We start from the raw sequence: 25,397 nt of genomic DNA on the forward strand, positions 1-25,397 counted from the left end.
CACAATATGTCTCAAATATTACAACAACAAATAAAAATATCAATTAGTAGATAGTCTGAAATTAACAGAGTGCAATTAAAATAAACACAAAGCCCCTTGTACTCTGAGGAAGCGTATATGTGAAACGCGACCTCGTCAGGGGCTTTGTGTTTATTTTAACTGCACTCTGTTAATTGATCATTTTATTTGTTGTTGTAACATTTGGGACATATTGTGGGTAGGATGGGGAAGGGATTTATAGCATATTTAGTGTAAAAAAAAAGTGGCTTATCTACCCTAATATAGGGCAATACAGGACACAGCTCCTAAATAGAGGCTCTAGAAGCCCCTGGAAGGGACATAGTGAACTGTAGGAGGCTTTGACCGTGGGAGGAAGAGGCCCTTTGCGGTTGGTGGGGATAGAAGGGAAGGGGTGGGTTCAAAGTGATCCGTACTTAAAAGGGACATTATACACTCATTTTTTCTTTGCATAAATGTTTTGTAGATGATCTATTTATATAGCCCATAAAGTTTTTTTTTAAAAAAATAAATGTATAGTTTTGCTTATTTTTAAATAACATTGCTCTGATTTTCAGACTCCTAACCAAGCCCCAAAGTTTTATGTGAATACTGTAAGCTACCTACTCATATGCAAAAGAAGGGGGAGGGGGGAGTGTCTTATTTGCCACTTGCAGTGGGCTTTCCAGCTACCTTTTTTAACAGAGCCAAACTGACAGCTTCTAAGTAAGTTTTTAAACAGTTTTATACTGGATTTTTATATCAGTATCTGTGCATCTTATTCTTTATAGTAGTGTCTATTACATGCAGTTATATGAAAATGAGTGTGTACTGTCCCTTTAAGGGGCTGAGCGGGAAGAGGCAGGAAGTCACTTGTGAATAAATACTGTGGTGGCAACAGCTCCCTCCCGCCCACCCTTTTGCTGATGGTTTTTATGCTTTTGCAGAATTTGTCGCAGCTAGGTGGGGGTGCTAGTTCTCAGGCAGCAAGGAAAGGAATATGGCCAAGTGAATTGGGGTTTGAACAAGTTGCCTCTCCATGGGGTAAGTGTGCAATTGGGTTCTTATAGGGGCAAGGGGTCCTCTAATAAAGTGGAAGTGAGGTTTGTAACGGACTCAACAGGTATATAGTTGAGTCCAGATAGAGTAACGTCCATGTTGCTAAATAAAAGGAACTAGCACCGCTGGGTATTGTACGTGTGGTTTTAAATGATGTTTAAGGCTAAGTTATTTAAGAACATTGTGTTGATGTTCATGTTTAAAATGTGCTATTTATTAATAAAATTAAAGGTTTTCTGGTTATTTAATAAAAAGTGCTGCGGCCAATTTGTACCAAGTCAATGTCTCCTGTGTCTTATTTTATGTTTGGTATGGTTAATTGTAGGCTGGTGATTACTGGGGGGCTGTAACTTGACTACTTTAAAGGTCATACATTTACCTAATATCATTGATTTTTCCCCTCCTCCTCATATGTGATAAACAACCCTAAAATCAGCAACATTGAAGTACTTTATACAAGTCACAGTTACAGAGTTGTGTTGTTAACTATTCATCTGGCACGCTAGATATAACTTCTATTTCTGCTGCCTATTTTAACAACAACTAGTAAAAGTTAAATTTTAAGTGGAAAAATATAAACTTTATGTGTAGAAAGAGCATACTGCTCCCTATTCTCTTAATAGGGTTTTTTCTGTGATTTAAATGTTGTAATATGCTCTAAGCACACTCCCAGCCAGTTACCTCTGTCTATTATACAGACAACAAGGTCACCTGGGAGCCAATAGCATTTTTGCCTTTTCAGGCAAATCTGGGATCACCTCCCTTTCGCCTAGATTTAGAGTTTTGTCGGTAAAGATCTGCGTAGCTAACGCTGCTTTTTTTTCCAGCGCACCCTTAAGACACCGCTGGTATTTAGAGTTGTCTGAGGGGCTGCGTTAGGCTCAGAAAAGGGAATGTTGAGCATAATTTAGCGCCACTTCAACCCTCAATACCAGCGTTGCTTACGGTAGCGGTAAGCTGGAAAAATGTGCTTGTGCACAATATCCCCATAGGAGACAATGGGGCTGAGCTGGCTGAAAAAAAACCTAATACCTGCAAAAAAGCAGCGTTCAGCTCCTAACGCAGCCCCATTGTTTCCTATGGGGAAACACTCTCTAAGTCTGCACCTAACACCCTAGCATGAACCCCGAGTCTAAACACCCCTAACCTTACACTTATTAACCCCTAATCTGCCGCCCCCGCTATCGCTGACACCTGCATAATATTATTAACCCCTAATCTGCCGCTCCGTACACCGCCGCAACCTACATTATAGCTATGAACCCCTAATCTACTGCCCCTAACATCGCCGACACCTATATTATATTTATTACCCCCTAATCTCCCCCCCCCAATGTCGCCGCCACCTACCTACACTTATTAACCCCTAATCTGCCGACCGGACCTCGCCGCCACTATAATAAATGTATTAACCCCTAAACCGCCGCACCTCCGCCTCACAAACACTATAATAAATTGTATTAACCCCTAATCTGCCCTCCCTAACATCGCCGCCACCTACCTACAATTATTAACCCCTAATCTCCCGCCCTCAAAGTCGCCGCTACTATAATAAATGTATTAACCCCCAAACCTAAGTCTAACCGTAACACCCCCCTAACATAAATATAATTTAAATTAAACAAAATAATATTCCTATAATTAAATAAATTAATCCTATTTAAAACTAAATACTTACCTAGAAAATAAACCCTAATATAGCTACAACATAAATAATAATTACATTGTATCTATTTAGGATTTATATTTATTTTACAGGCAACTTTGTATTTATTTTAACTAGGTACAATAGCTATTAAATAGTTATTAAACTATTTAATAGCTACTTATTTAAAATAATTACATGTAAAATAAATCCTAACCTAAGTTGCAATTAAACCTAACACTACACTATCATTAAATTAAATAAATTACCTACAATTAGCTAAACTAAAATACAATTAAATAAACTAATCTATAATACAAAACCCCCCCACTAAATTACAAAAAATAAAAAAAATATTACAAGAAGTTTAAACTAATTACACCTAATCTAAGCCCCCTAATAAAATAAAAAAGCCCCCCAAAATAAAAAAATGCCCTACCCTATTCTAAATTACAAAAGTAATCAGCTCTTTTACCAGCCCTTAAAAGGGCTTTTTGTGGGGCATTGCCCCAAAGTAATCAGCTCTTTTACCTGTAAAAAAAAATACAACCCCCCAACATTAAAACTCACCACCCACATACCCCTACTCTAACCCACCCAAACCCCCTTAAATAAACCTAACACTAACCCCCTGAAGATCTCCCTACCTTGAGTCGTCTTCACCCAGCCGAGCTGAAATCTTCATCCAAGGTGCGCAGAGGAGGTCCTTCATCCGGTAGAAGTCTTCATCCAGGCGGCGTCTTCAATCTTCATCCATCCGGAGCGGAGCGGAGCCATCTTCCAAGGAGCCTACGCGGAGCCATCCTCTTCATCCGGAGTCTTCTAACACAATGATTGCATCAGCTAATCAGATTTTTCCTACCTTAATTCCTATTGGCTGATAGAATCCTATCAGCCAATCGGAATTGAAGGGACGCCATCTTGGATGACGTCACTTAAAGGTACCGTCATTGTGTTAGAAGACTCCGGATGAAGAGGATGGCTCCGCATCGGCTTCTTGGAAGATGGCTCCGCTCCGGATGGATGAAGATTGAAGACGCCGCCTGGATGAAGACTTCTACCGGATGAAGGACCTCCTCTGCGCACCTTGGATGAAGATTTCTGCTCGGCTGGGTGAAGACGACTCAAGGTAGGGAGATCTTCAGGGGGTTAGTGTTAGGTTTATTTATTAAGGGGGTTTGGGTGGGTTAGAGTAGGGGTATGTGGGTGGTGGGTTTTAATGTTGGGGGGGTTTGTATTTTTTTTACAGGTAAAAGAGCTGATTACTTTGGGGCAATACCCCGCAAAAAGCCCTTTTAATGGCTGGTAAAGAGATGATTACTTTTGCAATTTAGAATAGGGTAGGGCATTTTATTATTTTGGGGGGCTTTTTTATTTTATTAGGGGGCTTAGATTAGGTGTAATTAGTTTAAACTTCTTGTAATATTTTTTTATTTTTTGTAATTTAGTGGGGGGGGTTTTGTCTTATAGATTAGTTTATTTAATTGTATTTTAGTTTAGCTAATTGTAGGTAATTTATTTAATTAATTTAATGATAGTGTAGTGTTAGTTTTAATTGTAACTTAGGTTAGGATTTATTTTACATGTAATTTTGTAATTATTTTAAATAGGTAGACATTAAATAGTTAATAACTATTTAATAGCTATTGTACCTAGTTAAAATAAATACAAAGTTGCCTGTAAAATAAATATAAATCCTAAAATAGATACAATGTAATTATTATTTATATTGTAGCTATATTAGGGTTTATTTTCTAGGTAAGTATTTAGTTTTAAATAGGATTAATTTATTTAATTATAGGAATATTATTTAGTTTAATTTAAATTATATTTATGTTAGGGTTAGACTTAGGTTTAGGGGTTAATACATTTATTATAGTAGCAGCGACGTTGCGGGCGGGAGATTAGGGGTTAATAATTGTAGGTAGGTGGCAGCGATGTTAGGGAGGGCAGATTAGGGGGTAATACAATTTATTATAGTGTTTGCAAGACGGGAGTGCGGCGGTTTATGGGTTAATACATTTATTATAGTGGGGGGCGGCCCCGCAGATTAGGGGTTAATAATTGTAGTTAGGTAGCGGCGACATTGTGGGGGGGCAGATTAGGGGTTAATAAATATAATGTAGGTGTCTGCGATGTTAGGGGCAGTAGATTAGGGGTTCATAGAGATAATGTAGGTGGTCGGCAGATTAGGGGTTAAAATTTTTTATTATAGTGTTTACGATGAGGGGGGCCTCGGTTTAGGGGTACATAGGTAGTTTATGGGTGTTAGTGTACTTTGTAGCACAGTAGTTAAGAGCTTTATATTCCCGCGTTAGCCCATAAAGCTCTTAACTACTGACTTTTTTTGCGGTTGGAGTCTTGTCGGTAGAGGGTCTACCGCTCACTTCTTCCAAGACTCTAAATACCAGCGTTAGGAAAATCCCATTGAAAAGATAGGATACGCAATTGACGTAAGGGGATCTGCGGTAGCCTGGAGTCGCAGAAAGAAAGTGAGCGGTAGACCCTTTCCTGCCTTACTCTAAATACCAGCGGGCGGTAAAAAGCAGCGTTAGGACCCTTTAACGCTGCTTTTGACGGCTAACGCCAAACTCTAAATCTAGCCGATTGTTTTCTTATGTAATGTAGTGTCTTTAAATAGCGATCTATAGGAATTGTGTTTTAAACTGCAAATATATATGTTAGTATGTGTATATACATATATATTTATGTGTTACTATGTGTATATACATATATATTTATGTGTTACTATGTGTATATACATATATATTTATGTGTTACTATGTGCATATACATATATATTTATGTGTTACTATGTGCATATACATATATATTTATATGTTACTATGTGCATATACATATATATTTATGTGTTACTATGTGCATATACATATATATTTATGTGTTACTATGTGTATATACATACATATTTATGTGTTACTATGTGTATATACATATATATTTATGTGTTGGTATGTGTATATACATATATATTTATGTGTTAATATGTGTATATACATATATATTTATGTGTTAGTATGTGTATATACATATATATTTATGTGTTACTATGTGCATATACATATATATTTATGTGTTACTATGTGTATATACATATATATTTATGTGTTACTATGTGTATATACATATATATTTATATGTTACTATGTGCATATACATACATATATATTTATGTGTTACTATGTGTATATACATATATATTTATTTATGTGTTACTATGTGTATATACATATATATTTATGTGTTGGTATGTGTATATACATATATATTTATGTGTTAATATGTGTATATACATATATATTTATGTGTTAGTATGTGTATATACATATATATTTATGTGTTAGTATGTGTATATACATATATATTTATATGTTAGTATGTGTATATGCATATATATTTATGTTACTATGTGTAGTTATAGATATAATATATATATATATATATATATATATATTATATATATATATACATATATTTATGTGTTACTATGTGTATATACATATATATTTATGTGTTAGTAAGTGTATATACATATATATTTATGTGTTACTATGTGTATATACATACTATATTTATGTGTTAATATGTGTATATACATATTATTTATGTGTTACTATGTGAATATTACATATAATTTATGTGTTAATATGTGTATATACATAATATATTTATGTTACTATGTGTATATACATATATATTTATGTGTTAGTATGTGTATATACATATATATTTATATGTTAGTATGTGTATATACAATATATATTTATGTTACTATGTGTATATACATCTATATTTATGTGTTAGTATGTGTATATACATATATATTTATGTTACTATGTGTATATATATATATATATATATATATATTTATGTGTTACTATGTGTATATACATATATATATTTATGTGTTACTATGTGTATATACATATATATATTTATGTGTTAGTATGTGTATATACATATATATTTATGTGTTACTATGTGTATATATATATATATATATATATATATATTTATGTGTTAGTATGTGTACATACATATATATTTATGTGTTAGTATGTGTATATACATATATATTTATGTGTTAGTATGTGTATATACATATATTATTTATGTGTTAGTATGTGTATATACATATATATTTATGTGTTAGTATGTGTATATACATATAGTATTTATGTGTTTAGTATGTGTATATACATATATATTTATGTGTTAGTATGTTGTATATACAGTATATATTTATGTGTTAGTATGTGTATATACATATATATTTATGTGTTAGTATGTGTATATACATATATCTTTATATGTTAGTATGTGTATATACATATATATTTATGTTACTATGTGTATATACATATATATTTATGTTACTATGTGTATATACATATATATTTATGTTACTATGTGTATATACATATATATTTATATGTTAGTATGTGTATATACATATATTTTTATGTGTTAGTATGTGTATATACATATATATATATTTATGTTACTATGTGTATATACATATATATTTATGTTACTATGTGTATATACATATATATTTATGTTACTATGTGTATATACATATATATTTATATGTTAGTATGTGTATATACATATATATTTATGTGTTAGTATGTGTATATACATATATCTTTACATGTTAGTATGTGTATATACATATATATTTATGTTACTATGTGTATATACATATATATTTATGTTACTATGTGTATATACATATATATTTATATGTTAGTATGTGTATATACATATATATTTATGTTACTATGTGTATATACATATATATTTATATGTTAGTATGTGTATATACATATATATTTATGTGTTAGTATGTGTATATACATATATATTTATATGTTAGTATGTGTATATACATATATATTTATGTGTTAGTATGTGTATATACATATATATTTATATGTTAGTATGTGTATATACATATGTATTTATGTGTTAGTATGTGATATACATATATCTTTACATGGTTAGTATGTGTATAACATATATATTTATGTTACTATGTGTAATATACATATATATTTATGTTACTATGTGTATATACATATATATTTATATGTTAGTATGTGTATATACATATATATTTATGTTACTATGTGTATATACATATATATTTATATGTTAGTATGTGTATATACATATATATATTTATGTTACTATGTGTATATACATATATATTTATATGTTAGTATGTGTATATACATATATATTTATGTGTTACTATGTGTATATACATATATATTTATGTGTTATGTGTATATACATATATATATTTATGTGTTACTATGTGTATATACATATATATTTTAAATTTGCAGCTCATCACTGTGCGACTTACCCCTTGTGCTGTGCTAGATTCTTTGTCGTGTCTCACGTCATCAGAACAAGGCTCCCATTGGAGCCTATGGAAGTGCTTTCTTGTGACATTTGCGTGCACTGGTATTGCTAAGTGGAGCGCAAATATTACGCTCGTGAAAGCGCAATTTTGCGCTCCATTCGTAATCTAGGCCTTATTGTGTGTTCAGACCTTTTATAATGCAGTGCTTAAAGGGACACTAAACCCTCATTTTATCTTTCATGATTTAGATAGAGCAGCAATTTTAAGCAACTTTCTATTTTACTCCTATTATCAAATTTTCTGCGTTCTCATGCTATCTTTATCTGAAAAAGCAGGAATGTATAAGCTTAAGAGCCGGCCCATTTTTGGTTCAGCACTTGGGTAGCGCTTGCTGATTGGTAGCTAAATGTAGCAAACCAATCAGCTACCCAGGGTGCTGAACCAAAAATGGTCCGGCGTCTAACCATACATTCTTGCTTTTTCAAATAAAGATAGCAAGAGAACGAAGAACAATTGCTAATAGGAGTACATTAGAAAGTTGCTTAAAATTGCTGCTCTATCTGAATCATGAAAGAAAAAATTTGGGTTTAGTGTCCCTTTAATTACTGATATATACTGTGCATATATAAACATTTATTGTGTGCACAGACCTTATGTAATGCTGCACTTAATTACTGATATATACTGTGCATATATAAACATTTATTGTGTGTGCAGACCTTTTGTAATGCAGAACTTAATTACTGATATATATTGTGCATATATAAACATGTATTGTGTGTGCAGACCTTATGTAATGCAGCGCTTAATTACTGATATATACTGTGCATATATAAACATTTATTGTGTGTGCAGACCTTATGTAATGCAGCGTTTAATTACTGATATATACTGTGCATATATAAACATTTATTGTGTGCACAGACCTTATGTAATGCTGCACTTAATTACTGATATATACTGTGCATATATAAACATTTATTGTGTGTGCAGACCTTATGTAATGCAGCACGTAATTACTGATATATATTGTGCATATATAAACATTTATTGTGTGTGCAGACCTTATGTAATGCAGCACTTAATTACTGCTATATACTGTGCATATATAAACATTTATTGTGTATGCAGACCTTATGTAATGCAGCACGTAATTACTGATATATATTGTGCATATATAAACATTTATTGTGTGTGCAGACCTTATGTAATGCAGCGCTTAATTACTGCTATATACTGTGCATATATAAACATTTATTGTGTGTGCAGACCTTATGTAATGCAGCACGTAATTACTGATATATATTGTGCATATATAAACATTTATTGTGTGTGCAGACCTTATGTAATGCAGCGCTTAATTACTGATATATACTGTGCATATATAAACATTTATTGTGTGCACAGACCTTATGTAATGCTGCACTTAATTACTGATATATACTGTGCATATTTAAACATTTATTGTGTGTGCAGATCTTATGTAATGCTGCACTTAATTACTGATATATACTGTGCATATATAAACATTTAGTGTGTGTGCAGACCTTATGTAATGCAGCATTAATTACTGATATATACTGTGCATATATAAACATTTATTGTGTGTGCAGACCTTATGCAATGCAGCGCTTAATTACTGATATATACTGTGCATATATAAACATTCATTGTGTGTGCAGACCTTATGTAATGCAGCACTTAATTACTGATATATACTGTGCATATATAAACATTTATTGTGTGTGCAGACCTTATGTAATGCGATAATTAAATACTGATATATACTGTGCATATATAAACATTTATTGTGTGTGCAGACCTTTTGTTATGCAGCACTTAATTACTGATATATAATGTGCATATATAAACATTTATTGTGTGTACAGACCTTATGTAATGTAGCACTTAATTACTGATATGTACTGTGCTTATATAAACATTTATTGTGTGTTCAGACCTTATGTAATGCAGCACTTAATTACTGATATATACTGTGCATATATAAACATTTATTGTGTGTGCAGACCTTATGTAATGCTGCACTTAATTACTGATATATACTGTGCATATATAAACATTTATTGTGTGTGCAGACCTTATGTAATGCGGCACTTAATTACTAATATATACTGTGCATATATAAACATTTATTGTGTGTTCAGACCTTATGTAATGCGGCACTTAATTACTGATATATACTGTGCATATATAAACATTCATTGTGTGTGCAGACTTTATGTAATGCAGCACTTAATTACTGATATATACTGTAAATATATAACATTTAGGGCTTAGTTACAAGTGGAGTGTTAAATTATCGCACACCCACAAATGGGCATTATAAGTGGCTGGTTATTTCTACCGCAAGGTCACGGTAGCTATTAACGCTTATAAAATGAACCAGAGATCAGATCTCTGGTTAATTTTATAAATGTCCCCCAAATGCCCCCAAAATACAGTATATCAGGGCTCAAAATTTCCACTAGCCCACTAGCCATTGGTGAGTGAAATTAGTTAGTGAATGTTGAGTCTGAAGTCTGGTGGCAGTTTGTAAGTAGCAAAGTTGGCACATTGTATTTGCAGAATGTACATTCCTATTGCAGCACTGACAAAAACACACGTTATTCCTCAAGGGCTGTAGGGACCCCATTACTGCTCATACTGTACCTTCTGAGAGGGTAAACTGGGCAGAGAGAGAGAGATTGGAGAGGAAAAATGAAAGTGGAGAAGAAGGTAGCATTAAGAGAGAATGGAGAAAAATAGAGTGAAGAGAGAGAGAGGGGAAAGTGTAAAGAGAAGATATGGGGGTCAATTTATTAAAGTGCAGACGGACATGAAACGATGTAGCGTATCATGTCCGCTGCACATCGATAAATGCCGTCAGCATACGCTGTTGGCATTTGTCATTGCACCAGCAGTTCTTGTGAGCTGCTTGTGCAAAAGCTTGTCCCCTGCAGATTTGCGGCTGCTAGCAGGGGGTGTCAATCAACCCGATCATGGATGTCCGCAGCCTCAGAGCGGGCAGACAAGTTATGGAGCCGCGGAAACAGAGGCATCAAGCTCCATTCGGCACTTGATAATTCGGCCCCATGGCCTGAGAGAAAAGGGAGAGGGTACAAAGAGAGATTGAAGAGAGAAGGAAGTTGAGAAGGATAGTTAAGAGCGAGAAGGGAGAGATGATAATTATAAAAAAAATCTCCAGGTCTGCTAGGACCTTCCATGACTGTCAGCACTCTCCGCACTCCCTATGTTTAACAACTTCCTTTTTCTATCCAGCTGTTGTCTTCACCAGAACACCAGGTTGATGTTGCTAACTGCTATAACTTATTTTTGCTAATGTATTACTGTATGTAGCATTATTTCATTTGTTATGGTATTAAATAAAAACTATATTACAAAATGTTTCATGTTTGCTAAACATTTGCAAAGAAGCGGTGAAGTAGCGGGTGTGGGTGGGATTAGAAGTGGCGAGTAACATTTTGTCCCGGTCAGTGTTCATTTTGACGGCAAATTTCGATTTAGTTTTAGTCGTATTTTAATCATCGGAATTGTTTTAGTTTTAGTCGACTGAATTTCCAGTAGATTTTAGTCCACTAACATAACACATGTTAATATTTATGGTATTAAGGTTTAAACATGCAGTACAGACACAGATTTAGCCGTTGTGATATGTAACATCTTTATTAAACTTAAAATTAAATAAAACCAAGTTTCATAAACAAACAGAAGTCCAACTTTAAAATATAACAAAAACAACTGTAAACTGTATTGGCTGTAACGCCATTTGCACATGTTACCCAATATAAAAACGTAAACAGTTCTCTGTTAATAATTAAAACAAGTATCAAGTAACTCAACACAACAAAAAGTTTCTGCAGCTAGCACAGGCACAGCATAACTGAAGAACAAGGCAATCCATACTCGTGGGTTATGCTTATTTCTATAGGAAGAATCAATTGATTGTTCACAGATTCGAAAAATTTTCAGCAACAATATTAGCACTGCTCTAGAACTTCCAAACACATTATATACTCCTGGAGTAAAGGTTTATTAACCTGTTTTTATTTATGGTATTAAGGTTTGAACATGCAAAACAGATTTAACTGTTGTGGTATATAACGTCTTTATTTATCTTAAAATGTTATAAAATTAAGTTTAGAAAATTTGACAAAAGAGCAGTAATTAGATTCGGATTGATTATAACACCTTGCATAAAATGTTTTTGTCAGCAAATTTTGATTTAGTTTTAGTCGTAGTCTTTTGACTAAAATGTCATTTTAGTTTTAGTCGTAGTTTAGTCATCAGAATTTCTTTAGTTTTATACTCACTTTAGTTTAGTTTTAGTGGACAAAATTAACACTGGTCCTCTCTAGTAGGTTAGGACTTGAAATTTTGAGCCCTGCAGTATAGTGTAATAAAACCACTGCACTAGGCAGTATTTTGGGGTTAAAGTTGGTGGGTGTGGGGTGTTAGAAAACAAACGGCACTGAAAGGTGCTTTTTTCATTGCGATCTATGGGAACTGTGTGTTCCCAGTAAATATATATGTATATGATTATATACCTATATATTTATATTTGCTGCCATCACTGCATGAAATATTCATATTTTCATGTTGAGTTAGCGCACTTGAGAATATGCCATAAAGTTAGCACGAGAGTGGGGTGTTAGGCTTTTGTTCAACTTTTTTTTCTCCATTGACCTCTATAGGGGAATAGGTTATCTCGCACACAATATTGTAAGTTCAGCTTTATGCGTGCATCGGATTAGCACAAGCACGATAACTCTTTACTTTCAACTCATAATACGAGCGTGTGACAGACCCTTCTGTCAGTACTGAAAGAGTTAACTTTAATAATATAATAATAATAATTTGCGATTTATATAGCGCTTTTCTCCCTGTGAGACTCAAAGCACTTTACAAATATACTGTACTAACATAAGACATAAAAGTTAGGAGTTTCTGAAGGTCAGATAAGCGGATTGAATGCCTGATGGAAGAGGTGGGTCTTTAGCTTTTTTTTAAAAGTCTGTAAGGACGGTGCCTCTCTGATTGCGCACGGTAAAGAGTTCCAGAAAGTAGGCGCAGCGTGGCAGAATGCTCTGGAGCCTGAGTTTGTCCTTATTCTTGGCACTGAGAGGAGGGATGTGTTGGCTGACCTAAGTGAACGGGATGGGATGTAGGGTGTCAGGAGCTCTTTCAGGTACTGTGGGCCTTGGTTGTTTAAGGCTTTGAAGGTCAGCAGGCCAATTTTAAAATATGTTCGCCATTTAATTGGAAGCCAATGCAGGGAGTGGAGAACAGGTGTTATGTGGCAGGAGCGAGTTTGATTGGTCAATAGTCTTGCTGCTGCGTTTTGTACCATCTGAAGGCGATGGAGTTCTTTTTTTGGGAGGCCCAAGTAAAGTGCATTGCAGTAATCTAGCCTAGAGGATACAAATGCATGGATTAATGTTGGCATATCATCCGGTGGAATTAAGTGTTGTATCCTGGCTATGTTTTTCAGATGAAAGTAGGCAGATTTTATTACGGAGGAAATCTGCTGTTTAAAAGATAGTCCAGCGTCAATCAGCACTCCGAGGTTTCGTACCTTTGCTGAACTAACGAGTTCAGAACCTCCAAGCTCCAGGCCAGTTGGGAAATCGTGGGATGTTTTTGATGCCCGGGGTCCCCTCACCAAGAGTAACTCTGTTTTGTCTGGGTTCCCTTTGAGACAGCTAGCATTCATCCATTCTATGAGGTCTGTTAAGCAACTGTTTATGCGGCATGCTGTGTCTGTAGTATCTGGAGCAAAGGAGAAGTAGAGTTGTGTGTCATCAGCGTAACAATGATACCTTAGGCCATGTTGGTTAATGATGTCCCTCAGTGGTAATAAGTAAATTGCGAATAGCATGGGAGACAGGATAGATCCTTGTGGAACCCCGCAGGCCAGTTCTGTTGGCGCTGATGAGCTTGATCCTGATATTACTCTCTGTGATCTACCAGCGAGGAAGGATTTAAACCAGTTAAGGACTGTGCCTCCTAGACCACAGATGTACTGCAAGCGCTCTATTAGAATCCTATGGTCAATGGTGTCAAATGCAGCTGAGAGATCCAGGAGGATTAGAATGGAGTAATCACCTTTGTCTCTTGCCATGAGGAGATCATTTAGCACTCGGACTAGCGCTGTTTCAGTGCTGTGGCGGCATCTGAAGCCTGACTGGAAGGGATCGAATATGTTTAGGCGTGATAGATGGGCTTCCAGTTGAGTTGCCACTACTTTTTCAATTATTTTCCCCAGAAATGGGAGGTTGCATACCGGTCTGTAATTAGTCATGCAGTCTGGGTCTAATAAAGGTTTCTTTAGGAGTGGTTTTACCACAGCTTCTTTTAGAGGATCTGGAAAGTCTCCTGTTTTTAGTGAACACTGCACTATTTTTGTGAGGACTGGGGCGAGTGTTTCAATGCATCCAGATATGAGCTGAGTTGGAGCAGGGTCTAAGTCACACGTAGTAGGGTGCAACTTTTGTATGGTGTTTTTAACTTCTTTTATATCCACATTTGTAAAAGTGGACCATAAACTGGGGCAGTCTGGCATTCCATTGTAGTGGTTCTGGTGTGTAACTGGCCTGCTGTGATAGCAGTTCGGATTAAGGAAATCTTGTCTCTGAAGAAGTTTGCAAATGCTTCACATTTATCCTGAGAAAAGTTGGTGGGGCTAAGCATGCATGCTGGTTTGCAGAGCCTTTCTACTGTGCGAAACAGTTGCCTGGGTCTATTGTGGGAGAGTGCAATTTCACGTGATAAAAATGAAGATTTTTTCTGAGTTATCTTGGATTGATATTTATTTAGATGTTTGGTAAGAGCAGCTTTATCCTCTGGATCATGTGTTCTGCGCCACTTTCTCTTGAGCTTACGTCCTGTTCTTTTCATTTCTCTGATGGAGCTATCAAACCACGGTGCATGGTTGTGGGTTTGGACAGTGCGTATGCGAGTTGGTGCAATGCTTTCTAGGGTGTCTCTCATGGTTTTGTTGTAGAGTCAGACTAAGGAGCTGGGGTCTTCGCAGGTGCCCATTAGTTCACTTAGATCCATATGTGATGCTACATCCAGTGGTGTCACCCCTTTTAATGAGCGGTGTTTGACCAGGTTCTGAGGCTGGTGTCTGGTTGATTGTGATACAATGGAGAAGTGAATGGAGTGGTGGTCTGACCAGGTAACTGGGTTTACAGTTACTGGTGACACTTCTAGTCCAGACTGAAACACTAGATCAAGTGTATGACCTTTTCTGTGGGTGGGAGTGGTGACGATTTGTGTAAAGCCGAGTGTACTCATCAAGCTGAGGAGATCCTGCCCAAGCAGGGATAGGGTGTTGTCAATCCAAGTGTTGAAGTCTCCTAATATAAGCCATCTGGGGTGTTCAAGGATTAAGCCAACCAAAAGGTCTGGGAGTTCCTGAAGAAATCTCTTCCCATCTCCTGGGGGTCTGTATATTAGAAGTATTCGGAATCCTCTCTCTATTGAGAGGCTGGCAGCTACACATTCAAAAGATTGGGTTTTGTGGACTGATATTTGTCTGGGATTTAAGGATGATTTTGCACAGATCATAACTCCGCCTCCCTTGCGATCTTGTCTCGGGCGGTGGAACACTGTGTAATTGTCTGGAATAGCTGCCTCTAGAATAGGCCCTGCATTTTCATCTAACCATGATTCTGTGATGCATGCTAATTCACATGTTTCAATAAGGTCGGAAATAATATCTGTTTTGTTCTTTATTGATCTGGCATTGCATAGGATTGCTCTGATAGGACAGTCTTGGGATTCTGAGTTTTTGCTCTGTACTTTGGAGACAACGTGTCTTCTAATAGGGATCACACAAAGAGATGTTCTTGATTTGATAGTGCGGTTTTTGTGGCTTTTAGGTTGGATCATTTCAATTGGGCTTGCGGGTGGACAGGATGGTGGGGCAGCTGTGATAGTGTTAGGATATAGAACTTTAAATTTTGATTTTCCTCCATGACAGCCCCTGTCGGTCCCTTTGAAAATGCTGAGTGATTTTAGGGTAGCCACTAGTGAGGGACTGAGTGCTGCGACCGCTTTTTGGGGTCTTAAGGAGTGCAGATGTGAGGTTGTATACGTGGTCATTCCCTCTGCAGTGAAGGGGTTAAAATAGCTTCTAGTATTTGTAGGAATGTTAGCAGTGGGGGCTGGTTACATTGCCCTGCTCTATAGGATTCAGGAGTGAGGTGTGAAATTTTGCACTTCAGGCTGCATTGTAGATAACAGATAAGAAAGCATGCAGGGGTTTTTAAAACCAATGTATTTTAGTAAAATAGACTTAATCAAATAGTTTTTCTTGTGTTTAGAAATGAAATATGAGCATTGTTAAATGGATGATGAAATCCAAAATCCAATTTGTGCATGGGTTGAGTCTTTTTTTTTTTTTTTTTTTTTAGTTTAAGTGTACCTTGTTTGTGGTGTTCAGCTGAAGATATCTCTTTCTGGTAGTAAGATGGTTCTGTCGGAGTATATTTCCATCCGTTGAGTATCTCACTTTAGTAATGTCATCTGTTCAATTTTTATGAGTCTAGTTGTGCGTTATGTGGAGTCGGTATTGGTCCTTGAAATAATTATAATGAATTTTGAATGTAAGAAGGTTAAAATTAAGATAAATCCAGAAGAGGTCATACACTGATTCAAATATCAGGTCACACTCACAGCAGTTCTCAACAGACCCCTGCATTTATTCAGCTTTAAGAAGCTATTTTCTAAAGACAAGGTTGCTAGCCTCAGCTATTGTGTACTGTAATTATGTTTAGTGATAAACATTCACATTGTTTAGTCACATCCAGAGAGCAGACGCCCATGTGATAAGAGGGGCTCAATTGTGTCTTGTGTTTAACTTGTTTATCTGCTTAAGTAATGTAATTCTATTGTGGCATGTCAAAGGGCGTTTTCCCTCTATCTAATGTACAATATTCTTTCAACCCCCCATCTGGGGCCAGACCTGCATAAATACTGGGCATATAGCCTTCAATAAAGTTCATTCTGTTTTAACCTTCAATGTGGAGCCTGGTCTCATGTTTGAGGGGGGTATTGGCTGGGTTGTGAGTTGCTGATCCCATATTCAGGACATCGTTCATCTGGTATTAACCCTTGGTATCCGGGTTATACTGTAACAATTGGTGGCAAGCGACGGGATCATCCTTATCGCCCAGAAGAGCAACTACACATCCAGACCGAATGGGAATACCGTATGAAAGGCTAAAAAGAGCTACCCTTAAAGACCTGCTAGAACAACGGGGCCAACAAACCAGTAACCTCAGGAAGAGGGAGATTATTACAAGACTGACCGAGATGGACGGAGTACCAGGGCCCGAGGGAACCAATGAGTCCAGCATATCAGACAGAACCCCCGAAGAAGCAAGCTTTGACCGGGTGGTCAAACTAAGACTGGCACATTATGGCCCCAACCCGTCCGCGGAAATTATCGACCGGGTCATAGCCGCTGTGGAGGCCAACCTACTTCGCCAAAGCGGCGCGGCAGCAGCCCAAGTCACAGCAACCCCAGTGGAAAAGAGAAAAGTGCATTTTGCAGCTTTTAAAAACTTCCTGGAAACAGAAGGAGAGATTGATGGGTACCTTGTGGATTTTGAGAGGCAATGTGCACTACACAAGGTACCCGCAGAGGACTGGGTCAAGATATTATCCGGAAAATTATCCGGCCGGGCCAGTGAGGCTTTTCGGGCCATTCCAGATGAGGAAGTCGGGGATTATAATACTGTAAAAGAGGCTCTGCTCTCCAGGTATGCATTTACACCGGAGGGATACAGGAGGCGTTTCAGAGACACTGTTAAATTAGCTGGTGATTCCTACGTTTAGTGGGCATGTAAGGTGCACCACACAGCATCTTACTGGATGGCGGGGTGCCAAGCCGTATCTGGGGAAGAGGTGCTGCAGCAATTCCTGTTGGAACATTGCTTTGACAAGTTATCAGCAGGAGTTAGAGAGTGGGTTCGGGACCGTAAACCCTCCACCCTGCATGAAGCTGCTCGTCTGGCAGATGAGAAAACGGATGCCCGCAAACTGGATATTGCTACCACTAAGCCACCTGCTAGAGTGGAGTAAAGACCCCAGTCACCCCAGCAGCTGCCAGTTACCAACCCCCAGCACACCGCTATACCACCCCACCTTCAGCCACAAACCACCCTCAGACAGCCCGGTTCAACTCACGGGACTACTCACAGCCTATCCGGTGCTTTGGATGTAAGCAACTAGGGCACAAAAAATCGGAGTGTCCCCTAAACACTGCAAACCAAGCACAGTCCTGGAGGAGACCCGACAGTGGAATCCCACGTAACCCTCAGCCTGCTGCCCACTGCGTAGAGGGGGAAGAATGCTGGGGCATCCTACATGAAGCGGACCCCGGGCAAGCGGTCCACCGGGATAACCGACAACAGCACTGGCAACTGGTTAAAGTGAATGGGAAGGAGGTCAGTGGACTATGGGATACTGGTGCTACCATGACCTTGCTCCAAAAGAACTTGGTGTCCGAGAACCAGCACACCGGAGACACTGTGGCTGTGAGGGTGACAGGGGGCACTGTGTTCCGCCTACCTGTTGCCCGGGTACATTTGGATTGGGGAGTGGGCGCTAGACATGTGAATGTGGGGGTCATGAAGGATTTACCAGCTGATGTTCTCCTTGGAAATGACTTGGCCCCCCTGTTTCTGCCTACTCTCCCGTGGGTCCCGCTGATGTTAACCCTGTGACTACCCGTGCTCAGGCCCGTGCCGCCGAGACCAACCCAACTGCTGCTGAGACCCAGGTAAGACCCTCTCCCCCGACTTGTACCCTAGATCAGGCCCCCTTAGGCTGGGATACCCCAGAGACGTACGGGAGGGAAACCCGGGAAGATCCCACCCTTCAGAAGTACAGGGCTAGGGCAGATGCTGGAGAAGAGGGGGTAGATGGGGAACATTATGAGTGGGTGGGAGATAGGCTATATAGAATCCCCAAACCTGCCCAGAAAAGTACTGCCCCTCCACAGAATCGGCAGCTGGTGGTGCCTGCGAAATACCGGCAAGAGATTCTGCGGATTGGGCACGATGTACCATTAGCTGGACATCTAGGGTCCCGCCGCACAGCTCATAGGATCACCCAAAATTTCTTCTGGCCCAATTTTAACCGAGATGTGCGGGTATATTGTAGCACTTGTGACACCTGTCAACGGGTGGTAAGCGGGGGGATCACCCAAAAGCTAGGCTTATGACTATGCCTGTCATTGGGGAACCCTTTTCCCGCATAGCCGTTGACATTGTGGGTCCACTGGCCAGGGCTAGTCCATCAGGTAAGAAGTATATTCTCACTGTGGTGGACTACGCCACTCGTTACCCAGAGGCAGCAGCACTATCGAATATAGAGGCAGAGACAGTATCTGATGCCCTGGTTAAGGTTTTTACTAGGGTCGGGTTCCCTAAGGAGATTCTCTCTGACCAGGGGACCCAGTTTACCGCTGTGCTCACCCAGCAGCTGTGGAAGGTGTGCGGCATTAAACCATTGCTCAGTTCGCCTTATCACCCACAGACTAACGGTCTCTGCGAGCGCTTTAATGGCACCCTCAAGCAGAAGCTGAGGACCTTTACTGACACTTGCAGAGACTGGGAACGATTCCTGCCTCATCTGTTATTTGCGTACAGAGAGGTGCCCCAGGAATCTACTGGGTTCTCTCCCAGGTTGGACAGAAAGTGTTGGTGCTCAAGCCTGTGAAGACCAACAAGATGCAAGCATCTTGGCAGGGCCCGTATAAGGTGTTATATCAGGTGTGTGATACTACCTATATTATAGCCAGCTGTGCAGATGAAAGGATCCAGCGATCCTTTCATGTGAACATGCTGAAGGAGTATCAGGAGAGGCCAGAGGATATCGCTGCAGTGTGTGCCCCTGCTGCAGACGACCCAGAGAATTTACCCCTGCCCGACTTATTAGAGAAGGACCCCCAGACTGACCTCACTAGTCTTGTGCAGCTAGGGGACCGGTTAAATCCTACCGAGAAGGTACAGGCAAGACAGCTCCTGTGGGAGAAGCAGGCGACGTTCTCCCAAGAGCCCGGCTACACTACTCTAGCTGTACATAAGGTAGAGACCCCTGGACAGAGTCCCCTGCGACAGCCCCCCTACCGTATCCCTGAAGCAGTCCGAGAAGGAATGCGGAAGGAGATACAGGAGATGGCTCGGATGGGAGTCATCGAGCACTCCGATAGTCCTTGGGCTTCACCTGTAGTCCTGGTACCTAAGAAAGATGGGACCACCCGGTTCTGTGTGGACTACAGGCGGCTCAACGAAAGGACCACCACTGACGCTTACCCAATGCCCCGTGTAGATGAATTACTAGACCGTATTGCTAGGGGACGCTATCTGACCACCATAGACCTGTGTAAAGGCTATTGGCAGATTCCCCTGGCCGAGGATGCTATCCCCAAGTCGGCATTCGTCACCCCATTCGGCCTGTACCAGTTCAAGGTCATGCCTTTTGGGATGAAGAATGCTCCGGCTACCTTCCAGCGTATGGTGGATAGACTCCTCGATGGCTTCCAGGAATTTGCTTGTGCATACCTGGATGACATTGCGGTTTACAGTGAGTCCTGGGAAGAACACCTAATCCATGTAGGGGTGGCTCTGGACAAGATTCGGGCCGCTGGCCTGACCTTGAAACCAGACAAGTGCCATCTAGGTATGGCTGAAGTACAGTACTTGGGTCACCGAGAGGGATGTGGGAGCCAGAGACCGGAGCCAGCCAAGGTAGAGGCTGTGGCTAACTGGCCCACACCTATCACTAAGACCCAAGTGCTAGCCTTCCTGGGGACGGCCGGTTATTACCGATGTTTTGTCCCGGACTACAGTACTATCGCCAAGCCCCTGACTGACCTGACTAAAAAGAACCTCCCCAAACAGGTCCTGTGGTCTCCAGCTTGTGAAGCCGCGTTTCAGGCACTGAAGCAGGCTCTTGTGAATGCCCCTGTCTTGGCTGCCCCAGTCCCTAACAAACGTTTTCTCATTCATACAGATGCTTCCATGTATGGACTGGGGGCTGTGCTGAGCCAAGTCGGGGAGGATGGAGGAGAGCACCCTGTCACATACCTAAGCAGAAAGTTGTTACCTCGGGAAGTAAGCTATGCGGCAGTAGAGAAGGAATGTTTAGCCCTGGTCTGGGCACTGAAGAAGTTGAACCCTTATCTATACGGACAAGAATTCTCTCTCATAACGGACCACAATCCCTTAGTCTGGCTTAACCGGGTCTCAGGAGACAATGGTAGATTTCTGCGGTGGAGTTTAGCCCTCCAACCCTATAACTTCACCATCAGCTACCGGCCCGGTAAGCTAAACGGGAATGCAGATGGATTGTCCCGGCAAACTGACATGCCTACCACCCTAGTCCGGTCATCCCCATGTTGACCCACCAAAGGGTCAAGCCGGGTCTGCCGGAGTGTTCCACCAGGAGGGAGTCATGTGACAGACCCTTCTGTCAGTACTGAAAGAGTTAACTTTATTCAGCTTTAAGAAGCTATTTTCTAAAGACAAGGTTGCTAGCCTCAGCTATTGTGTACTGTAATTAAGTTTAGTGATAAACATTCACATTGTTTAGTCACATCCAGAAAGCAGACGCCCAAGTGATAAGAGGGGCTCAATTGTGTCTTGTGTTTAACTTGCTTATCTGCTTAAGTAATGTAATTCTATTGTGGCATGTCAAAGGGCGTTTTCCCTCTATCTAATGTACAATATTCTTTCAACCCCCCATCTGGGGTCAGACCTGCATAAATACTGGGCATATAGCCTTCAATAAAGTTCATTCTGTTTTAACCTTCAATGTGGGGCCTGGTCTCATGTTTGAGGGGGGTATTGGCTGGGTTGTGAGTTGCTGATCCCATATTCAGGACATCGTTCATCTGGTATTAACCCTTGGTATCCGGGTTATACTGTAACAGAGCGCAACCTGACAGGCTCAAAAGTTTCCTTCTAGCGCAATTAGAGCTCTAGCAAAAGCGATAAATAGCACTAGTAATCTGACCCTTATTGTGTGCAGACTTTATGTAATGCAGCACTTAATTACTGATATATACTGTGCATATATAAACATTTATTGTGTGTGCAGACCTTATGTAATGCAGCACTTAATTACTGATATATACTGTGCATATATAAACATTTATTGTGTGTGCAGACCTTATGTAATGCAGCATTTAATTACTGATATATACTGTGCATATATAAACATTTATTGTGTGTGCAGACCTTATGTAATGCAGCGCTTAATTACTGATATATACTGTGCATATATAAACATTTATTGTGTGTGCAGAACTTTTGTAATGCAGCACTTAATTACTGATATATACTGTGCATATATAAACATTTATTGTGTGTGCAGACCTTATGTAATGCTGCACGTAATTACTGATATATACTGTGCATATATAAACATTTATTGTGTGTGCAGACCTTATGTAATGCAGCACTTAATTACTGATATATACTGTGCATATATAAACATTTATTGTGTGTGCAGATCTTTTGTAATGCAGCACTTAATTACTGATATATACTGTGCATATATCAACATTTATTGTGTGTGCAGAGCTTATGTAATGGAGCACTTAATTACTGATGTATACAGTGACATTCAATTACTGATATATACATGTACACACACACACACAAATACACATTCATATGCAGGCACTCACACACACATACACACACATTCATACACAGGCACTCACATATACAAAGACAGAAACACACAAATACACATTCATACACAGGCACTAACACATACATATACAGATATATATATATACACACATGTACAGACTCACACATACACAGGCACTTAAAAATTAGAGGATTCTTGTGCGTTAAAACGTCAGACTCTAAACAAGACTGAAACGCACACACACAAATACATAGTCATACACAGGCACTCACACATACATAGACAGAAACTCACACACGTATAGGCGGACACATGTACAGACTCACACATACACAGGCACTTATAGAGGATTCTTGTGCGATAAAACGTCAGACTCTAAACATCCACCTCTTCCTTATGAACAATACTATATTACTAATAAAATCATACAGAAAAATATGAGCACCAGTTTAAAGCAAGGATTCAGCAGTAAAACAGGTTTTATTCTATCACATAAGAGAGTTCCTTTTTTAATACAGATGTTTTTATTCTATGGAGTTAGAAAGACTATCACAATTAAAATCTCTCTATGTGGGACGTCTCCCATAGAGGTCTCTAGACAGTTATAATATACACCCCAATTCCTAAGCGTATCACCTTGGGCAAAAGCGTGCCACCCTTGCCCTGGTGTGTTAGCTACATCACCATATTGTATTGTTTAGTGTTTCACGATACTCTCACATCACACACCTCTCCCATACACTAATTAACTAACAGAAAAACGTATGTAACCGTTGACCTTGTTCCTTATGGGTTCTCTGTGTAACCTCTTGTGTCTCATTCCCTTTCAGGGGACGTTTTTATTCTGGTCTTCAGCATAGACAATCTTGACTCGTTCGATGAAGTTAAAAGACTGAGAAAGCAGATCTTGGAGGTTAAGTCCTGTGTGAAGAATAAGACCAAAGAAACAGGAGAATTCCCCATGATGATCTGCGGCAACAAGTGCGATTGTGGTGAACAACACCGCAAAGTGCGATCTGAAGAGGTGGAGAGGTTGGTGTCAGGAGATGACAACTGTGCGTACTTTGAGGTCTCAGCTAAAAAGAATTCCAATGTGGACAAAATGTTTCAAATTCTGTTCAGTATGGCCAAGCTTCCCAATGAGATGAGCCCTGCCCTGCACCGCAAGATCTCTGTACAGTATGGGGACACCTTTCATCAGAAGTCCTTCAGAATGAGGAGGCTGAAGGAGATGGATGCCTACGGCATGGTCTCCCCTTCTGCTAGACGCCCCAGTGTCAATAGTGATTTAAAGTACATCAAGGCCAAAGTACTGGGTGAAGGGCAGACACGGGACAGGGAGAAGTGTAGTATCCAGTGAGAGGCTACACACAAAAAAGGGAATGTGACATGCTTTTGAGATACAATCAGACAGATATGGAATTCAGTTCATGGAAGTCAAGTCCGGCTGGAGATGGACTCTTTTGTTGGAATAAAGTACCTTTGTAAAATCTGACACATCCATTCCACATTCAGTTGGCTGACTTGAGAGTTTATCCTCATCACCACTAGATCTTGGCTACCAATTCTGTTAGAGAAATTAATGTCTCATTTAAAATGATAACAATGTCTTCTAATGATATATGTTTAATTGTTAGATTGATACAGCTGTCAAATAAGGAGCTCAGTGTATCCCCAAGGAGACATCAAAGCAAGATGATTGCTGGTGTGATGGGACCTGCTTTGCTTGGTCTTCAAGGTGTTGATAAGATCAATGTGTATAAAGGTTTCCTCTGTTGAGTGGACATTAGTTTTCTCTTTGAATGTATATACTGACCACAGGAAAGCTTAGGTAAACACCACAAGAACATAAGTATAATATATTAGACCGTGGCATGTGTAGTGACTATAGGAGAAGATCACTTCAATTAAACAGTGTTTATGTCTTGATCTACACAATTGTGTGAGACGTCTTTGAAGGGACAGTCTCATCAATATATGTGACCTCCTAACAAATACATGAACCGTTTAACCTCTCGCTGGTATGTGATCCAGCTCTTTGTTATCAGTATTCAGAATGTAAACTGTCACCATGTAATGTGGATCAGGTCAATTTTCATGTTGTAACTTTAATAATAAAATGAAAAATAATCACATTTGTCAGCAGATGAAGAATTTATATATCCACAAATTCACGTGTTAACTGTGTCATGTCATTTGTTTTGATCAAATAACTAATTATATTCCATATGGTCAACACTAATCCAACATTTGCAAGTCTACTGGTCCTGGAACATCCTGCTTAACTATCACCAAGTCACATACTGCTGGGTTTGGGACATCCTGGGTATTGGTCACCAAGACATTTGTTACTGGGTCTGGTACATCTGTGTATCAGTCACCAAAACATTAATTACTGTGTCTGGCATATCTGTGTATTAGTCACCAAGACATTTATTACTGGGTCTGACACATCTGTGTATCGGTCACCAAGACATTCATTACTGGGTCTGACACATCTGTGTATCGGTCACTAAGACATTCATTACTGGGTCTGGTACATCCATGTATTGGTCACCAAGACATTCATTACTGGGTCTGACACATCTGTGTATCGGTCACCAAGAC

General features: G+C 39.0%; 1 protein-coding gene across 1 annotated transcript in view; it reads left to right on the forward strand.

Annotated features, from left to right (window-relative positions):
- The window catches only part of LOC128635972 (GTP-binding protein Rhes), a 37,050-nt gene extending 12,125 nt beyond the window's left edge, over window positions 1-24,925 (forward strand). Inside the window, exon 3 of the mRNA XM_053689051.1 lies at window positions 23,621-24,925. Within this exon, the coding sequence (XP_053545026.1) occupies window positions 23,621-24,150 (530 nt within the window). The 3' untranslated portion in view covers window positions 24,151-24,925. The remainder of the gene's footprint in view (window positions 1-23,620) is intronic.
- The last annotated feature ends 472 nt before the right edge of the window (window positions 24,926-25,397 follow it).

This window comes from Bombina bombina, chromosome 7 (assembly GCF_027579735.1).
Source record: "Bombina bombina isolate aBomBom1 chromosome 7, aBomBom1.pri, whole genome shotgun sequence".
NCBI classification, from domain to species: domain Eukaryota; kingdom Metazoa; phylum Chordata; class Amphibia; order Anura; family Bombinatoridae; genus Bombina; species Bombina bombina.